At 40.7% G+C, this 20,424-nt stretch overlaps 2 protein-coding genes across 3 annotated transcripts in view; both read right to left on the minus strand.

Annotated features, from left to right (window-relative positions):
* Positions 1 to 4,424: 4,424 nt before the first annotated feature.
* Positions 4,425 to 11,145, minus strand: LOC117965127 (Golgi phosphoprotein 3-like). The gene is made up of 5 exons (XM_059006414.1): positions 10,982 to 11,145; positions 7,729 to 7,936; positions 6,309 to 6,440; positions 5,642 to 5,756; positions 4,425 to 4,921 (listed from the first exon to the last, which is right to left on the minus strand). The coding sequence occupies exons 2-5, from the start codon at positions 7,909 to 7,911 to the stop codon at positions 4,494 to 4,496; spliced, it is 858 nt and encodes a 285-aa protein (XP_058862397.1). The 5' UTR covers positions 7,912 to 7,936; positions 10,982 to 11,145; the 3' UTR covers positions 4,425 to 4,493.
* Positions 11,146 to 11,950: 805 nt separating this feature from the next.
* Positions 11,951 to 20,424, minus strand: part of LOC117395119 (HORMA domain-containing protein 1) — an 8,640-nt gene continuing 166 nt past the window's right edge. The window contains exons 2-14 of one of the 2 annotated variants that reach the window (XM_059006405.1): positions 19,899 to 20,043; positions 18,334 to 18,397; positions 17,840 to 17,876; positions 17,296 to 17,316; positions 17,143 to 17,169; positions 16,803 to 16,870; positions 16,217 to 16,368; positions 15,849 to 16,108; positions 15,422 to 15,488; positions 14,810 to 14,883; positions 14,179 to 14,265; positions 13,601 to 13,675; positions 11,951 to 12,634 (exon numbers count right to left, since the gene is read on the minus strand). In XM_059006405.1, the coding sequence (XP_058862388.1) occupies positions 12,548 to 12,634; positions 13,601 to 13,675; positions 14,179 to 14,265; positions 14,810 to 14,883; positions 15,422 to 15,488; positions 15,849 to 16,108; positions 16,217 to 16,368; positions 16,803 to 16,870; positions 17,143 to 17,169; positions 17,296 to 17,316; positions 17,840 to 17,876; positions 18,334 to 18,397; positions 19,899 to 20,043 (1,164 nt within the window). In that variant the 3' untranslated portion in view covers positions 11,951 to 12,547. Of the gene's footprint in view, positions 12,635 to 13,600; positions 13,676 to 14,178; positions 14,266 to 14,809; positions 14,884 to 15,421; positions 15,489 to 15,848; positions 16,109 to 16,216; positions 16,369 to 16,802; positions 16,871 to 17,142; positions 17,317 to 17,839; positions 17,877 to 18,333; positions 18,398 to 19,898; positions 20,044 to 20,424 lie in introns of both variants that reach the window. The other variant, XM_059006404.1, reaches the window with a different exon arrangement.

Raw genomic sequence — 20,424 nt, forward strand, 5'->3', positions numbered from 1 at the left:
CCCTCCGCCCCTCTTCTGTCATGATCCCAGGGCCCCCGGGTCCCCAAATAAAGGGGTGGAAAAAGGGAAACGTGGATGTCTGTGTCAGCCCAGCCCGTCTCGCACATCATACAGCCGGGTAGATATACACGGACACGCAGTGTTGGAGGTTTGCTCAGCACCGTGTTGAGGGGTCGTTGATTCGATAGGGTGGCGCGCACAGCACGGAGAGTCAAAGGCATTTTTCAGCAACTTTCCGATTCTCCTGGAAGGGAGAGATTGATTCGAGCAGTGGTGTCTCTCATCCATCTATCTATCTATCTATCTATCTATCTATCTATCTATCTATCTATCTATCTATCTATCTATCTAATTGTCTCAATTGAATGTTGGTCACAAGCATTCATTTTGAGCGCAATCTTGTTTTCAACATTCAATTGAGACCTTTTTCTTAATTACTGACATTACCTTATATTGGTCTGCACCTCTGTTAAAATTAAGCATTGTACTGCACGGACAGTATAAGCTTCGATCTTTTTTTTCGCTTTTTATTCTATTATTTTCTTACGATGTTTTAAATCACTGTGAATGGTTGGGGTTCACGTTTTTTCAATGTGTTATTATATATATATATATATATATATATATATATATATATATATATATATATATATATATATATATCACACACTTCTTATATATTTCCTCTTTATTAAGTGTATTTCTAATGATTCAGGAGTACCCGGCTGGATCCCGATTCTCCCTGGATAGAGGATCTCTGTGCTGTTTCTCAATTCTCTCTTATATATGTAATAAAACAGATCCACAGACAGGACCCTTAACATGGTACAATTGTACACACAGCGACTGAAGAGAATATAGAAATATATTAATTCTGATTCTCTGTTCTGGATGCCTGCCTTAGATACAAAATCCAGACTAGATAAGGCACAGAGCTAGCAACAAGTGAACACACATACAATAATAATAATAATAATAATAATAATAATAATAATAATAATAATACATGTTTGTGAACCGAATATAGAATTCCTGCCTCCCATTTAAAAACGATTTTTTTTTTTTTTTTTTTTTTTAAGAGGGGTTCTTGTTTTTTGTTATACTGGTAACACTTTACAGAAAACGAAGCTGAGCTGGATATATTTTGAACTCGGGCTCATAAAGCTGTCGATCCGTCTACGCCTTTAAATATTTTATCAATGACGCTAACAAGGCGAACGATGCTGACTGCCCACCGACAGAGAACACGGCGATCAGCAGGGACTGATATAACCCGGGCCGCTACTGACACCCTGTGGCTACGACTGGCATTACATCACTGGTTCGGCTTCTGCTACAGATCAAGTATTTAACAAGCAATTTTCATCCCTCAGTGTCCTACTCTTTATTTAATGTTGGTAATCAATCTAGGTGTTTTTGCAATTACTCGATGACTCAAATACCGTCTTCGTCAATGAATCTGTGTGCAGGATCTATTCTTCAGTTCTAGTCGCTTCGACAGATACAGGTAACTTAGGCTTGATGAGAAGACACAGCACACCTAGTGATCCACGTCAGAACACGTTTCCTTTAGTTTTGCATTGCACTGGATCAGGGATCCCTCAACCCCGGTCCTCTGGTTTTCATTCCAGTTGAGCTCTCAATTACTGAACTAGACTCTTAATTGAAAAGATAATTTGCTTAATTAGACCTTCTGACTTGTTTAAATCAGCTCTTAAAAACAGTTACAGATTTCAAGCCAGCTGTAACATTTGATAAGTAACGTGAACTCTGCAATTGTTTAAGAGCTGAAAACAAAACAAAACAAAAAGGTCAAGCTCAAAGCCGCAGAGTGGCTTCGCGTTCCCTCCTCTTAACTTCCTTGAACTTTACCCAAGCCGAGTCAATTTGTTTGTCCGGCTTTTATTTGTTTAGCTAGTCGCCGACTCATTTGAAAGGAAACTATATCCTTGTGCAAACTACAGTGCAAACAAAAGCATTCCCATTCAGAGCAGGCGAGTGATCCACAGTTGAAAGAACGCGCGTTTCAAACCGACAGCACATTTTCAGAAATATCTTCATTTAACATTTACCAATCCGATAAAACATGTTTATAATTCCAAGAAAACCAATCAAACATATTTCAACAGGACATCCAAATGTGAGAGAGAGAGAGAGAGAGAGAGAGAGAGAGAGAGAGAGAGAGAGAGAGAGAGAGAGAGAGAGAGAGAGGAAGCAGTGTGCACAAACCACTGGGACTGAAAATCTGGAGGAATTGTCCAAATAGGCAAATTAGCGACTGTCTAATTGAATTGATGCCTTTAATAGGCACTATATATATATATATATATATATATATATATATATATATATATATATATATATATAACATAAGCAAAGCCAGTCAGCTACTGTTTCTTTTACTGAAATACAGACACCGTAATCTCAAGAAGTTTGAAGACTCCAAAATCTGAATTCAGCCGAGTCAAATCCAAATTATTCAAGCAATCAATATTCATAAATCAAAAAATATGATTATTTATTTTATTATTTGTAATTATATATATATATATATATATATATATATATATATATATATATATATATATAAAAAATGTATGTATCTCATTTCAGCACCACAGAGTTTTATTTAAACATTTCTGCTCCCAAAACCAATTAAAAAATCTGTTTTCAAAACAATAGTCTTAAACTATCTCGGTTACTCATACGCATTACAGTTTGAAATAATAATAATAATAATAATAATAATAATAATAATAATAATATTAATAATAATAATAATAATAATAAACAACCTTCATTGTTACCTACAGAAAAAAGAAAAGAAATACAAACTTGAAAGAGGCTAAGGCAATCTTTTCCAGTTGTTCCTCTTGCACTGTGACCAGGCTATCTCAGAACCTGCAGCACACGCCTTACCACAGAAGCCTGGGTGACAGCTCGGGTTGTTTATATTCCCCAACAGTTTATCACACCCCACTATATACTTTTATATCTACTGCTAATATTTCACAAGATCATTTCAGTTTATATATATAAATCTAAGGGATGTAAAGCCGAGGGAACATGAAGCCTCTTTTTCAGGATCTTGAAAGCTGGTTCCAGGAGACCCCCGGGAGACCTAGTTTGAGGTTTGCTGTATCAAACCCCCCCCCCCCCCAAGTCTCCCTGCCTGGTGTGCCGCGCAGCGCCCTGAAACCTACAGTCTCCTGAAACCAAGCTCCAAGCCGCAGTCGTGGCTTCGTATTCCCTTCAGCTTCAGCGACGGGCAGTATTTCTGATATCCAACAGGGGGCAGAGTGTTGTAGGGGGGAGGGACAGCTTAACGGTTCCACTCTGGTGGGACAGACGTACTTTAAACATGATTCTGGGAGCTCTGGTGAGGCCACAAAGGGTCTTTAATTAACTCAAAAATTATAACCAGGATATGATTATTTAAATATATATATATATATATATATATATATATATATATATATATATATATATATATATATATATATATATATATATACACAGAGCGACTTAAAACATGGAGGAGGCTTGGGGGTCCAGTGGTTAAAGAACGGGGGCTTGATACCAGGAGGTTAAAATCCGAGCTCAGTCACTGACTCCCTGTGCGTGCGTGTGTGTGACTCTGCAGCAGCAGCAGCAGCAGTTGTTGGTGAAGCATAGTTCAGCCCCCTTAGTCTCTGTCTGAGGTAAATTCCTGTTTTTCAATTCCAACTTCTTTTTATAATCGGATTCCCATTTAATCAATTCGAACACATCACCGTTGATGATGAAAAAATCTTCAGAAGAAACTGGAATTGGGAATTTGATAAACAGGAAGTTAACCCCTAGTCCTGATAGGCTCCCTCTAGCCACGCCCTTCTGTGACACACATGCACAAACACCATTGAATCATTCTTATATTTGTAATCCACAGCGTTTAGGTTCTCTGCTCTTCCAACGAGACAAAAAGTTATTCTTTAAGAAGAACAAACAAACAAAAACCCCTTTGTTTAATAACCTTAAGATAATAAACCTGTTTGATATGACGTGTGATGGCTGCTCCTCCTAGTATTCTCAATTCAGACCTTTCTCACTGAAGAACTGCCCTGTCATGTATATTATATATATATATTTCTGTACACATGTACATACTGAATAATCACTTGAATTGCTTGTATATAGACTCTCTACAGACCCCTCCCCTTGATCAGCAGCCCAGCCCCGCCCACACCCTCAGTTACACCCTCTCAGCCCCGCCCACACCCCTCACAGTTCCACCCTCTCAGCCCCGCCCACACCCTCAGTTACATCCTCTCAGCCCCGCCCACACCCCTCACAGTTCCACCCTCTCAGCCCCGCCCACACCCCTCACAGTTACACCCTCCCAGCCCTGCCCACACCCTCAGAGTTACACCCTCAGCCCCGCCCACACCCTCACAGTTCCACCCTCTCAGCCCCGCCCACACCCTCACAGTTCCACGCTCCCCAGCCACAGCTGCTCAGGCTTTACTGAAAGCAGCCATGACGGCCCAGATCATCTCCAGGGCGCCCGGCTTGCAGGCTTCCGCCTCGGGGTCGCAGTCCAGCAGCTCCCTGGAGCGGGTCACGGCCGTCTCGTAGCGCTCGTCCGCCAGCGAGGCGAAGGCGTTCTCCAGCACGTCGGCCGCGCTGGCCAGCACGATGAGGGCCAGCAGGCGTCGGTCCAGCCGCTGGGGGTCGTTCACCCAGCGCTCCAGCAGGCCGTCCTGGATGCGCTTGACCAGCCGCTGCTTCTCCGTGGTGTTGGTCACGGGGTGCGTGGTCATGTCGAACAGCAGGAAGTTCTGCTTCTCCGTGGTCAGGATGCCTTTCTCCACCAGGTTCTTGGCCAGGCGCTCGCGGACGTTGCGGATCTGGTAGTGCAGCTTGAGAGGATTCCACGTCTCTCCTGGAGAGAGGGCAGAGAGGAGGGGCAGAGAGGAGGGGAAGAGAGAGGAGGGGAAAGCTGTATCATTATTATTATTATTATTATTGTTATTATTAAGCAGGGTTAGAAACTCACACTAGCCCTGCTGCTACTACTGCTGCACCCAGTCCTGGGGTTCAGAACTCCCCTTGTTGTTTACCATACCTTATTTTATTTTTTTTACAACACTTCCCTGTGCTTTACCAGACCTCTCTATGCTTTACAATGCTTCCCTATGCTTTACCAGACCTCTCTGTGCTTTACAATGCTTCCCTATGCTTTACCAGACCTCTCTATGCTTTACAATGCTTCCCTATGCTTTACCAGACCTCTCTATGCTTTACAATGCTTCCCTATGCTTTACCAGACCTCTCTGTGCTTTGCAATGCTTCCCTATGCTTTACCAGACCTCTCTGTGCTTTACAATGCTTCCCTATGCTTTACCAGACCTCTCTGTGCTTTACAATGCTTCCCTATGCTTTACCAGACCTCTCTGTGCTTTACAATGCTTCCCTGTGCTTTACCAGACCTCTCTGTGCTTTACAATGCTTCCCTATGCTTTACCATACCTCTCTGTGCTTTACTAAGCTAGCCCATGCTTTACTGTGCTTTACAAAGCTAGTCCATGATTTACCATGCTCACACTATGCTGTGCTGTTACTATGGGAGTTTAATGCGGGTGTACAGAGGCTCATTTCTCACCGGTGAGCAGTTCTATCCAGCTCTGCACGCTCTCTGCAGGCTCCGTCACTTTGATGTGCTTCAGTGCTTCATCCAGGAGCACGTCTCCTGTGGGGGCGTCTGAGCGGAACAGGACCTGGGGGAGAGGAGAGGAGAGAGAGGAGAGGAGGAGAGGAGAAGGGGAGAGAAGGGGAGAGGAGAGGAGGGGGAGAGGACAGGGGAGTGGAGTGGGAGAGGAGAGGAGAGGGAGAGAGACGAGGAAAGGTGGAGAGGAGAGGACAGGGGTAGAGGACAGGAGAGGAGAGGGGGAGAGGAGAGGGAAGGAGAGGAGAAGGGGAGAGGAGAGGGGGAGAGGACAGGAGAGGGGGAGAGGAGAGGACAGGGGTAGAGGACAGGAGAGGAGAGGGGGAGAGGACAGGAGAGGAAAGGAGAGGAGAGAGGAGAGGAGCTTCACACCATACTGGAACTCATGGCTTTTTTCTAACAGAGATGCTGCTTTGGTCAATCTTTATTAAGTCACAATTAAAGCCCCCAATTGCATAGCAGTGTCTAGGTTTCCAGGTTTTACTACGAGCTTGACCGGCCACAGTGTGTCTAGGTAACAAGCTCAGGGGTGTCTGATGAAACGCCTAGTAAAACCAGGAATGGATCAAACCGCTGTGCAACGGGAGTGTGCCGCGAGGCTCACCTTGCGGTCCAGCAGTCTCTTTTTCCTCATGGTCTGGGGTTCCAGCTGCACGCGACCCCGCAGCGCCAGCTCGATGAGAATGCAGCCGCGCAGCCCCGAGGAGATGCAGTCATTCCAGAACGAGGTGTAGCCCTGAATACACACACAGAGGGAAACAATATGGAAATAACAACCAACACTCGGAGACGCGAGTCAAACGCGTTGCCTGTTAAATGCGTTACTGGAAGAACTTCAGGATACAGCTGCAGCTCGGATAATAATTCTCGTTTAAGAAAATCCATATTCTAGTGGCGTTCCGATAGCTTCAGATTTAGAAGTACACCACTGAACTACGTATAAAACTAATGATATTAAAACTAGGGGACATTTTTTGTGCCACAGCACAAATGTCTTATCACACAATACGTGCAAGTTTAATATAAGATCATGTCAAATTTAAAGTTTAATACCTGTTTTCTATGAACAGAAAACCACTTGGGAATGCTAGTCTGTGTTTGTCGTATCGCGTTAGTAATTACACAGTAATCAATGCTGTAATTACACGTCAGTTTCTCCACTACTCGGTCATAACCGTTCATAAGGATGAGGTCAGGACTGAAACTAGGTTTAATAAAATGAAACAATTTCTTAGCAATGTCCAATTGCAATGGAGATTCCTGGCACTTGGTGGTTAATATAAAGCTTTAGCGTTTTGTTATTGTGTTGTGGACCAACCCCTGTTTTGAATCGTTTTAAACTGTTTTGAACACATTTGCCCCCAGGACTACCCACCCCAGCCCTAAAACATGTGGGTGGAAAATAATAACATTTAGTTATGGATTACTGGCTAAGAATGAACCTGACAGATCCTGTTTGAAGTGCTATCTATTTGATTCATTGTTAGCAGTTCATTCTCTCTCACTTTAAATGAATTCCAAGGGAACTCACTGTTCTCTCTCCACAATAGAGGGAGGCGCTGAATTCAATCACTCTAGAACTTTCTCAGCAAGTTGCATCACAGTTTGATAACAGGTTCTCTAGGCAGACAGGTAAGGGTGAGGTACAGACAGATGTCAGACAGACTGACAACCTCCATACACCTTCAGACTCGAAATCGAACATGAAATACTACTGTGCTACTATTATGGCGTCCGGCAGACTTTTGCGATATCAGGTTGTTTGATTACATGATGTTAAATAAAAGATCTAAATGATGTTCATGTAGTTTTTTTTATTATTATTTTTAATTAGGTCTCAATCCTAAAACTCTAGGTGATGCAAAACTTTTGCTCAGAGCTGTACACATTACACTCTTCCAAAAAACGTGAATTTTCACGTCAGAACTACAAGGCAACGGCTACATTTCAGGGAAATAACCGCGATAACCATGAAAAAAACAGCTTTACTTACAGCCCAGCCCCCAGCCCCAGTGATGCCGTACCTCCTTGTCTTTGAGCCCCAGCAGCAGCACTTCCTCCATCAGGGTGAGTCGCAGGTCCTTGCAGTCCCCCTTCTCTCCCTCGTCCTCCAGGCTGTCTCGCCACCCCGTCCCCTCCTCCTCCTGCTGCTGCTTCCCCCCCCCCGCGGCCTCCACGCGCCGGCTCCGATGGGTCAACGTGGTCATGCTGGTTCAGGAGCCGCCCCTGCAGCTGCAGCACAGACACGGCCTTACAACCGGACCCGGGTTCAAGTACCATTGCGATTAAAACGTCACGGAGCGGTTTGCATTTCACTGCAGTTGCCATTCAGAATGAACTGCAATTACAATAATTACAATAGAATTGTGCAATTCGTAATGAATTGCAATTGCAGTGTCGTTGTGCCTTTCACAATTACCGTATCCCTTCGAATTTAAGACGCAGACCAAATTTCCCAACCCTCAATCTGAGGGAAAAAATAAATAAAACTTCAAATAAAGATGCATTGACAAAGACACGACCTCAATTACGCATACAATAGATCCATTTATACCAAGGAATAATCCATTCTTTTGCAATGAAACTCTACAAACTCGTCTATTAGGCATATTGGGTAAAGCATGTTGCATAGTGGTGAAAATTAACATGCCTGTAACAACAGCAAAATCTTTCCTAGTCATCATCCTCTGAGTTGGAGGGGTCCTCTTTATTAATTATCGTCTCCCAGACGATGACTCCAACTTCTTTGAAAACGGCTGCCTGTATTTCATGGATGATTTGAGATCGGGCAGCGACGTTTTAGTTCCTCTTTTCTCTCTCATTCAGTCACACTCCTGTTTGTGTGGTCGGACAGTGACGTCTTTTGTTGCCTTTTTTAATACACGCATCACCGTCCTCGAATTGAACGCCATTTTTGAGAAGAAAAATGGTTATAAAAAGTGCTTCTTCGGGGTCCCCCGAGCGGCTCCCCTGGTAGAAGGGCAGCCGCGTGGTGCGCAGGGCGAGTCGTACAGCGCGGGTTTGAGTCCCGGCTGTGTGAAGTAGGCTGGGACTGTTTCTCCTCCTCGCTCTACAGCGGGCCCTGCCGGCCAGGCGCCCCAGTGAGCTCCGAGCGGACACCCCCGCAGGGCTGGCCTTTGTCCTGAGGCCGGTCGCTCGCCGACATGTGCTCTGGAGTTCCTGGGTGTAGAAGAGGAGGTCTCCCATCTTCGGGTCTCCTGAGCCACATGGGGAAATCGCTGCGGTGAGGAGAAAAGCGATTGGGCATTCCAAATTGGGAGAAGGACGACAGTAACTGCAACGCCAGTGTCGGCACACTTGGCACACCTGCGTAACTGGAATTGTAATTCTGCCATATAATCGATCGATTAGTTCAATTCAAATCACACATTTATTTGTCATGCGATCGCTATTCGTGTCTTTTTTATTTATTATTATTATTATTATTATTATTATTATTATTATTATTATTATTATTATTGTTAATTTCTCAGCAGACGCCCTTATCCAGGGCGACTTACAGTCGTAAACAAAAACACATTTCAAGAATCACAGTACAAGTAATAATACAATTAAGAACAAGATAAAAAATACAATGACTTTGGTTCTAGCAAGTACAAGTGTGACAAAATACGATTCAGTAACGGAGCAGATGACAGTGTCAGTGATAGTACACTTTTGATTGTTTGAAAAATGAAAGTTACACAGTATGTTTCTGTATTTGTACCTGCAGGTGTTACTGCTGGGTTATTCAGAATAAACGGAGTGAACGTCTTAATGTGGGTAGTTGTTTAACTCCTAGTAAAAGCAGGAAGGGATCAAACTGCTCTGCAACGGGAGTCTTATTCCCATCCTTACAGTTGACCCGATCTAAAAGTAAGAATCTCAAAATGTGTGCCTGTGTGGAGAAAACGTTAAGAAAACATCACGTTGACTCACAAAGTGGTTTGTTTATTTATTTATTGTTTGTTTGTTTCTCCTCCAAGTTTTATGTCACAAGACTTTTTTCGTTGCATTGTACTCTTTTAAAAAAAAAACAAGCATTGAGAAATCCCATCAGCTAAAAAATTAAAAAAAAAGGCACACAATTTTTTCAAGCTGTGCTGAACAGTTTTTCAAAATCACAAGTCAGTGAAACAATATTACTGTGCAGACTACAGCTGTGTCATAAACGCGCCCATCTAACCAGAGCGTACAGTATTACAAGGACTCAGCTTTGTGAACTAGCTCAGCGTCTGCAGCCAACAGGATGAGATATCCTGTGTAACTCATTTGGGAGCGCCTCACCTTATCTGTAATCATGTGACTGCCTCAGTGAGCGCTGATGCTCCTTGGGGACTGCTTTGTGTATTCTTCCGTCTCGCTAACCCTGCGGTGCGCTGTTGAGAGCAGGCCTTGTTGAGTGTCCTGTTTGTGTACTTATCGCCTTAAAAAAAAGCCTGCTTGACAATCGGTCGCTGGTCTAAACAGGTATGATTCTTCCTCTACCTGCAGCAGCAGGGGGGTTATAAGTGTCAAATTAGTCAAACTTAACGACCTCGGTACCAAGGTTGGGGTCAACTCCTGCTTTTCATTTCCAATTGCTTTTTTTAAAAAAATCAATTCCCAATTCCCTTTTAAATCCAAGGAATTCCTTTTTAAGGAATTGGAAAGGTAATTGATAAAAATAGAATGGTAATTGGTATTTGGAAAAAAAAAGGAATTGGCCTCTAATTGATTAGTCTTTCACGAGAGGCTCCAGGTTTAATAAAGCTGTGAAAAAGACAGGCACGCTGCAGGGGGTAATAATCGCCTGCTTTGTAACGCAAACGATTTATTTCACAACAGGTCTGACGAGATACCTCTAAACTGAAAGAAAAAAAACTACACGGCAGGTTTTCGATAATTTTAAAGGTCGACCGCGCTTTAGATAAATACAGATGCTTGGAAGGGTTGTGTATTGTATAAATCAAACGCGCCGACCTCAAAAACACATATTCGCATTAGTATGTGAATCAAGTCTTGAGAGTTTGCGTGTATGTGTGTAGTAATGGTAGCGAGCTGTACTAAAATGCGAAAATCAGACCGGGCGGTTATTAATTAAGCATAAATAGAAAGCAAACACACGTGTCATTATAAAAAGACACCTGACGCTTTTCAATCGAAGCGATTTTAATTAATTGCAAGTCCTGCTGCAAATAGTTTTGAAAGAAAGGGCAAAAAAGTGTGGTGTTTCGCTTAGCTAAATAATTCCCCAACGATTTAAAATAATACTAATAATGAATTTATATCACTTACTTCTCTTCTTTCCTCCCGGATCCTTCTTTTTTTGTGACGTCTGTTCCTTCTGGTTAAACTTTTGCTGTAAGATAAAGATAAACTCACTTTCTTGCGCCGACTTCCTGGAGTTACAAAGTAAACAGAAAACTTCCTGGGGGCAGCCTAACATGACCGACACACCGCCTGGGAGGGGAGAGCCAATCAGAGTGCGAGCTGTCACCCGTCTTCCAATCGCCGAAAGAGTAGTTTCTGGAACCGCCCACCCCTCCAATAAGGCGCGGAGGCGCGGGTCCAAGCCGCTTGAAGTGGGCGGGTTTTAATAGGAGACAGACAGCTACTACAAGCAATGGGGTTTTCTAGAGTCTAAGGAGCGTGGCCAATCAGATTCTGACAAACCGAGGCTAAAACTGAAATGTCTCAATTATGGTTTTGCTTTCCAGAGCGGTGGTTATCGTTTTACACAACGGTAACATTTTGGTGGTCAATAAATATCTATGGTGACAGACAAAAAAAAACAGCCTAGTGGTTAGATCTAAAGAGCCTGAGTTTTGTATCAGTCGCATCATACATAGCTCAAGACCAGCTGGGCTGTGCCTGTGCCCTGGGGTGGCCTAGTGGTTAAAGCTCAGGGACTGGGAGCTCGACGATCAGACTGGGTTTGAATCCCGTACCCAGTTACTTACTCACAATTTCTGTTCAACAGAACTAAACACAGTCACTTGAGGTGATGTAAATAGAATGTTTATGCCAGTCAAACATTTAACAGTTCATGGGAGTCACATTCCTCTCTGTAAATGTATTCAAATCGTAGGTGGCGAAGCCTGGTGTTTATTTCCTAATTACGGTTTACTCCTAATACCCACATCATCGTCACTCAACTTGCATTGCCACGTGACATCAAGAAACTGCAAAAAAAAAGACGTTTTCATTTGATTTCATTTATTAAATAGCAACATATAACCGTATGAAAAAATAACACGTCAGACCGCCTGATATGAAATGCATTTGAAAAGTCTTTTTTAAAAAAAAACAAAAAAAAAAACAAGTACAATGTTTATCGCAAAGACTTCTATAAAATAAAATAAAACTGCCTCTAGCCAGTCTAAAGAAGTGAACACACTTTTAACATTTTATGAAGCACAGGTGATCGTACGACTGCACTTCAAAAATATAACCTGTAAATAAAATAAAAAATAAAAACCGCTGTGGAAAGCATCAAAAGCACAACCTGTGATAAGTGCTGTGGAACAAACAGCAGTACTGCGAACACAAATCAAAAAGCAGGAGCAAACACTAAATCCACTTCGCAGAACTGCGGCGTATACATTTACACAGCTTAGAAACAGCTGTAAAAAAACGTTAAAGGGATCGCTTCATTTTAAAAGCATTGCCTTCTGTATTCTCACGTTTAATACAGGAAGCCTCTGTCCGGTATATCGATAGTCAATCCTTTTCCCATCGCACAGTCTCCTGTTCCTACACCACTGACCCCCACACAGCACTCGGTTTGCAGTGTGGATATTAAGTTCACAGTTGGGAGCTCCTTGCCGCGGTGCTACAAAAGGAACCTGTCGATTCCTCTCTTTAAAAGCGTTCCTTGGGTTCACTAAACTTCCTTCTCTTTGGTGCTGGAACATCCTCCTGGCTGCACGGTATCTCAAACTGGGAAACCTGAAACAAGCAACAAGGCAGTTTGAAAACCTCAAGACACTGTGGGCCATACTTTCCAAGCGTTTCCTCTGCTCTTTAATCAATTCCTGTTTTTTTCAAAAGGAGAAAAAAAAATAATAATGTTAACGTAGCAACATGAAAAACTAAATATACTGAGGGTGCGTAAGAGGACTTGAAATATATTACTCAGCTTAATTACAGAATGGAGGAAACACTTGGAAAATATGGCCCTATACAAAACAATACCCACAGGTCAAGGGATTGAAGACGGACAGGATATGTATATATATATTTTTAAATTTATTTATCCGGCAGACGCCTTTATCCAAGGCGACTTACACAGGTGTTACAGGGAAAGACCCCAGTTCAGACTGCGCTCGTAGATCTCATTCTCCGCTCCTCCTGCTCTGCGCTGGACTCGCCTGACCTCAGCACCACGTTACTGGATCCTCAGCTGATGCGCTATCCTTGCACTACTGCACTGCTAATCTGTCACTGTAGATATAACTTGCTGTGATCCTAACTGGCTGCATCCTAGTTCAGATTGTATTCTAGTAGTGTTATTATTATACATAGCATCCTAGTTCATATTGTATTCTAGTAGTGTTATTATTATACATAGCATCCTAGTTCATATTGTATTCTAGTAGTGTTATTATTATACACAGCATCCTAGTTCATATTGTATTCTAGTAGTGTTATTATTATACATAGCATCCTGGTTCATACTGTATTCTAGTAGTGTTATTATTATACATAGCATCCTAGTTCATATTGTATTCTAGTAGTGTTATTATTTGCACTTGCTGTAAACTACACTGTATTTAAATCTGAAGCTTGCATTGTAACCCTGCGCTGCCCTGTAACACCTGTGTGAGTCGCCTGGGATAAAGACGTCAAATGAATCAAATAAAACTAAATAAATAAAGCAGTGTGGTGCACCCTGGCTGCTGAGCTCACACTTACAGGCTTGTTCCTCTCAGCCAGTCCCCTCTTTCTGCCCGTTTTGGGAGATGTCCTGCACAGCTCTCCCCCGTCCACCTGGAGAAGCAACAGGATTATCACTAAAGCTGAACAAATCCCGAACAAAGTCACACTAAAACATTTATTGTAGGATTTTATACGTGATAATTATCGTACTGTACAGCTCTGGCCAAAAGTTTTGCATCACTCTCTAGGATTAACTCATTTAGCTTCATAAAGTCAAATGAAACCTGCTGAATAATGTCACGTTAAAATATTGACTTGCATACCACCGCTTTGTAGTTTTTTTCATATACTGACAAAAATGGAAAACTGTGACATTTTGAAATCTAACATGAAATACTACTGCTATTATGGCTTCCTTCCGGTAGACTTTTGCGATCTAATTTTGTAGTTTATTGGATCACACAATGTTAAATAAAATATCTGAATTATGTTCATACAGTTATTTATTTTTAATTGTGTCTCAATCCTAAAATTCTAGGTGATGCAGGTTTCATTCGACTTTATGAAGCATGATTAGTTAATTCTGTAGGGTGATGCACATCGTCTGTACTTACAACAGAGGGCGCTATTCCTCTCCCACTCCTGGTCCTTCTGCTGCCTGCCACAGTCAAGTCTGAGGTCTGGCTGAGCAGCTGATCCATCTAGGAAACACATACAGTATATATATATATATATATATATATATATATATATATATATAACAGTGTTATCGAAAAGTCTTTCTGGGGGTGATATTTAAATAATTGTAATAATAGTATGTATTCCATTGCTAAATTTACACTATTTGTTTCTGATTTCTGAATTTCAAAAAAGCTCCCCCCCCCCCCCCAAAAAAAAGGTATAATGATCAAAAATATGTTTCGATATTTTCGCACCAGGGCAAAAGTTTGCCCGCCTATTTCATAAAAAAGTACAAGGCACAATTTAGAATTTTTTTTTTTTTTTTTTTTTTGCAAGCTGTAACATTTTAAAAAAATAAAATAAAAAAAAGCCTGTTACTGTTGTTGCGAAATTCGAAAATCGCCCCAAAAAAAAGGTTAAAGCAAATTCAATAAGCGCAGTAAAGGATATATAACACACGCACACGCACACGCACACACACACACACACACACACACATTGAGATCTCAGCATTGTTGTTAATAGAAGGTGTACTGGGTCCTGTAAAGTGATTCAATTGATTACCTGGGAACGAGAATCACTCAGGCAGGATCCTTCATCAGCAGTCTTCATAGCCTCCTGACAGGTCAGCACAATTTCTTAAAATCAGTAAATCAGTCAGCAGATTAGAACTCTTTGTATTAAACCCAGAGGCAAACTGAAGGCAATCTGTCTGCCCTTTATTCAAAACTTCAATACAGTAACTCTCGAAAAGGGACACTTTGTCTGGCACAGAACTATTTAGCGGTGGAGGGTGGGACTCTAAATACCCGCAAACCAACCTTTTAACCAGCCTTCAAATACCGGTATGCATTTTTTTATGAGGATTTAAAACTATTTAAAACCTTGAGCTAGGCTGTGGCAGTGTTGCTTCCAATGCAGTCAGACATTCAAGAGCAAAACCGTGCCGTTTAAAAGGGGTCTTTTATTTATTATTATTATTTTTTTTTTTAAAGCTGCACACTAAAAACATAATTGCTTGTTCTTTGATTGATTGTTCTGCGGTGCAATCTGCCTTGTCATGTAACATGATTCCCCAAAGACTGGTTTGAGGAACATGTTTCAATCCCAGTAGAACATCTTTTTAATGCTCGTCAGATCGTCAGTGCCTGACAGTTTAAAAAGCTCTTAGTCTACCTGAGTCCTCCCTTTCGATGCTGTTCACATTGTCATCCACTGCCCTGGCCTCCTTCATTGTGCTTTCCTAACGTAACAGGACACGCAGAAAAAGTTCAATATCAAACACGAATTAACTAAAGCGGACCCGATCAGCCACTAATGCCGTTCTGAATATTTATTTATTTTAAACATCCAGATCCATATAACAAATCTGTATTTAGTCTGTTTCATTCCAAAGAGGGGGAAAAGCGTTGATAAAACTTATAGTTTTTCTCTTAAAGCAAATATTATCCCTCCTCTGCTTCACCTGTGATGCTCATGCTGTTCTGGGTTCCTCCCTCCCCTGCTTCACTTGTGATGCTCACGCTGTTCTGGGTTCCTCCCTTCCCTGCTTCACCTGTATGACGCTCATGCTGTTCTGTGTTCCTCCCTCCCCCTCCTTCACCTGTATGATGTTCATGCTGCTGTCCTGCATTCCCCCCTCCTCTGTGTCGTCCAGCTGCAGGCTCTGCTTGGTCTTGTCTGTGCACATCAGCCCCTGGTCCACCTGCTCCATGCGGTCGCTCTCCGTGGTCACCTTCACCTTCAGGCTGTGGAAAGGCGTGGCTACCTCCCCCACGGTCAGGTGCACTGGTTCCCCCTCGAACATCATGCTGTCGCTGTCTCCCTCCTTGAACCCCGGGGGCTGGTAGTCTGAGGGAGTCACTGCCGGGTGAAAACGCCTTTAAACTGACTGGACCAAAAGGAAATCTTTTTGTAAACTTTCTTATGTTCTTATAAGACTTGTATGCGTCGAAGCTCCTGCTACTGTACCTTCGTCATAGTAGAAGAGTTTCATGTTCAGGAAGATGTCACTTGGTAATGGGCCCAGGTTCTGCATCAGGACATACAGCTTGCGCACTAGAAGCACGCTAGCTTTCCTTGTGTCCGCACACGAGACTTTGCTGTCTGTTTTCTTATTGCTGCTGCCATAGTAAAATAAAGAAATAATAATAATAATAATAATAATAATAATAATAAAATGAAAATATTGCTACAGCTGTTTACGTAAGGTGTGTGTATTGTTTTAATTTATTTACATTTTGACCACTTTTTAAACTTTTAAATTGCTGAAGAGATGGATTTACCAGTGAGCAGGAGGATGATGGGAAATGTAGTTCTGAGAGGTCCACGCAGTTACATGGGAAGCCATCTTGAGGCAGGGAATGCAATTTAAAAGTTTAAAAAACTGGTAAAAATGTACACGTAAAGAGTTGTAGCAACGCATGGGAACATGTAGCACAATCAAATAAAAAGGTCCTTATGCACCCTTTAACATCCTATTGATTCAAATGACAGTGGTATTTAGATGAATTGCTGTTGAGATCATTTGTATAACACCGCCATATGAAAGCCTTACCTTTCAAAATCCATAACGGGTCCATCCTTGGTGTATTTGAATTTAAACTGATAGCACTCTGTGACAGTCTGAAAAAGACATCGCAAGAGACAATCTTATACAAACAGAATTATTATTATTATTATTATTATTATTATTATTATTATTATTATTATTATTATTATTATTATTATTATTATTATTTATTTTTTAGCAGACGCCCTTACCCAGGGCGCCTTCAGTTGTATACACAAAATACATAATGTAACAACAGTGATTAAACGCTTTAAGTTATATCAGTTTCAACTAAAAAAATTATCAAAACTGTAATTTCTAAAACAAAAAATGTATTTTTTTTTACCTGAGGGTCTTCTGGATCAGTGTAAACCTGAAATAAAATATATATACTGTACATATATATATTTTTATATTGAATAAATATTTTGAAAATTGCTGAAATACTGTAGGATGAAAAGTAGAAAAACGCTGTAATATATTTTAGAAATGTACTTACTGACAGGGCAACCATACGCAACTGTGAAAAGAAAATGGAAATGTAACACGCAGTGCCCATGTACAGTTATGGCTGAAAGTGTTTGCATCATCCCCCTATAGAATTGACACATTTTGCTTCATAAAGTCGAATGGAACCTGCTGAATAATGCTACGTTAACATACTGAATTACGTACCGCTTTGTAATTAAAAAATGTGACATTTCTGAAATCTAACATGAAACACTGCTGTACTGCTATTACAGCTTTCTTCCGGTGGACTTTTGTTTTTTTTAGCGATATCGTTTTGTAATTTCTTTGATTACATGGGTGTTTAATAAAAGATCTCAACTATGTTTGTGTAGTTATTTATTTTTAATTATCTCTCAATTCTAAAATTCTAGGTGGTGCAAAACTTTTGGCCAGAGCTGTACACAGATCGAGAAGTCTTTGTCAATGTAATTATTAAAAAAAAAAATTGTTTTATGACCCTGTTATTTTCCTAGTACTGAACTACCTTTTAAAAAGCCTCGGTGTATCGTGTGAGATCGATTTTACTAACTTACATACTTCTTCTGCAGAGCATCGTAGCACCCAAACATCCTGGAAATAAATAAATAAATATATATTTGTTTAATTAGTCAAGTCTTATTATGAGGCAACTTAATTAGCCACTATGTAAAGTTTGCATACAAGAAACAATAGAAGTGTTTCATTATCTCATTAAGTACCAAATTAATGAATCTTTGAAAAAGATCCACAGACAAGCTGCATTTGTATAATTTACCAATATACACACTGCTGGTAACCCCACAGGAGTGCAAAATCCTGTTTGTTTGGTGTTGACACAGCTGGTAAGTACACTGCTTGCCAATGGTTCGGCAAGGTAATTCTATTGCAATTGTATTTGATGTTAAATAAATCAATCCAAAAATTCTGTGTGATCCAAATCTTTTGGCCACAGCTGTATATATTATCTTTCAGAGCGGTATGGGATTATCAACTCCACCCCTGTTAGTTTCACCTTAACATAATAATACTGTACTGAACAACACACTACCATTTCACAATCTGCGTCGACCCCGGGCAGCTCTTATCTTCTTTGAGGATTTTAACACAGAGATCTAAAGGAAAAGATTTAGGAAAGAAATGTCGATCATTGAGGTACGGAATTATTTATTGAATTGTGGTTTGAATTATTGAATTGTGGTTTGTCACACTTGTACTTTGCTTGAACAAAAGTTATTGTATTTCTTGCTCTTATTGTATTACTTGTATTGTAACACTTGAAATGTATTTGCTTACGATTGTAAGTCGCCCTGGATAAGGGCGTCTGCTAAGAAATAAATAAATAATAATAATAATAATTTACTGCTGGCGTTGAGAAGGTGGTGGCGGCGCGCAGGTGAGATTTAACTCCCCTAAGAATCTGGGTTTATTTACAACGTGAGCTATTTCACTAGGCAAACTGACGCAGGGTTACAATGCAAGCTTCATATTTAAATACAGTGCAGTTTACAGTAAGTGCAAATAATAACACTACTAGAATACAATATGAACTAGGATGCTATGTATAATAATAACACTACTAGAATACAATATGAACTAGGATGCTGTGTATAATAATAACACTACTAGAATACAATATGAACTAGGATGCTATGTATAATAATAACACTACTAGAATACAATATGAACCAGGATGCTATGTATAATAATAACACTACTAGAATACAATATGAACTAGGATGCTCTGTATAATAATAACACTACTAGAATACAATATGAACTAGGATGCTATGTATAATAATAACACTACTAGAATACAATATGAACTAGGATGCTATGTATAATAATAACACTACTAGAATACAATATGAACCAGGATGCTATGTATAATAATAACACTACTAGAATACAATATGAACTAGGATGCTGTGTATAATAATAACACTCCTAGAATACAATATGAACTAGGATGCTATGTATAATAATAACACTACTAGAATACAATATGAACTAGGATGCTCTGTATAATAATAACACTGCTAGAATACAATATGAACTAGGATGCAGCCAGTTAGGATCACAGCAAGTTATATCTACAGTGACATGTTAGCAGTGCAGTAGTGCAAGGATAGCGCATCAGCTGAGGATCCAGTAACGTGGTGCTTAGGGCAGGTACTTACTGTAATCTACACTGTATTTAAACCTTATATTGCCCTGTAACATCTGTAAGTCACCTTGGATAAAGGCGTCTGCCAAATAAATAAACTAATAATAATAATAATAATAATAATAATAATAATAATAATAATAATAATAAAGTGCAAATACTACTAGAATACAATATGAGATAACAGCTCACGATTCAGACAATTTGTCTCTTCGCTGACACATGATAAAAATAGTGCATCAGCTGAGAGTCCAGTAGAGCCGTGCTGGGGTTTGAACCGTTTGACCCAAGCCTTACCTGAACTGAGCTGTTCATAATTAACAGACAGACAGACAGCAAATGTGTTTGACGTGCTTTTAAGTGGTAAGGCAGTTCTTGGGACTTTAATAGTTTAACTTTAATAGTTTCAGCTGTGTCAGGTGCTGCACTCTGCTCTGCGCTTCTTATACCTTCTATGTATTTGTTCCCGTAGGCTTTCTCAGGAAACATCCCCCTGAGGTAAGTGATGCAGGACACGGCCACAGCCAGAAGCCTTTTCACCAGGACTAGAGACTGACTCTCTGTGGTGACTTTATTTGGAAACACAGTTGTGCCCTGGAAAAAAATGGAGTCCTCATCAAAATTTGATAGAAAAGTGTACTAAAGAATTGTGGAAAGCATGGTAAAGCATAGGTAAAGGGCGAGGTATGGTAAAGAACATTTAGAAAGATGGCAAACCTTGGTAAACAATGGCAATTGCATAACAGAACCATGGGAAAACCGCACAGTTACTGTGGTAAACTATACATACTGCAGCATTACAGCATATCTATTTTTCCCTTAACCTACAAGTTCTATACATTCGAGTTGTAGCAACTACTGTCAATTATTACCCTCTCCACCTTACCTACTGTACCTGATCGCCATGGATTCCTATCACAAGGTGAGGATCGTACACACATTATTAAAAAGGATGCAGTCGTAAAAATGACATTC

The sequence above is a fragment of the Acipenser ruthenus genome, chromosome 32 (assembly GCF_902713425.1).
Source record: "Acipenser ruthenus chromosome 32, fAciRut3.2 maternal haplotype, whole genome shotgun sequence".
Classification (NCBI taxonomy): Eukaryota; Metazoa; Chordata; class Actinopteri; order Acipenseriformes; family Acipenseridae; genus Acipenser; species Acipenser ruthenus.

Excerpts from the sequence above, each read along its gene's own strand:
- LOC117965127 (XM_059006414.1), bottom strand. The coding sequence starts at position 7,911 with ATGACCACGTTGACCCATCGGAGCCGGCGCGTGGAGGCCGCGGGGGGG. Across the intron at positions 5,757-6,308 it reads AGAGACTGCTGGACCGCAAG|GTCCTGTTCCGCTCAGACGC; the intron begins GTGAGCCTCGCG and ends CCTCTCCCCCAG. Across the intron at positions 4,922-5,641 it reads CTGGATAGAACTGCTCACCG|GAGAGACGTGGAATCCTCTC; the intron begins GTGAGAAATGAG and ends CCCTCTCTCCAG.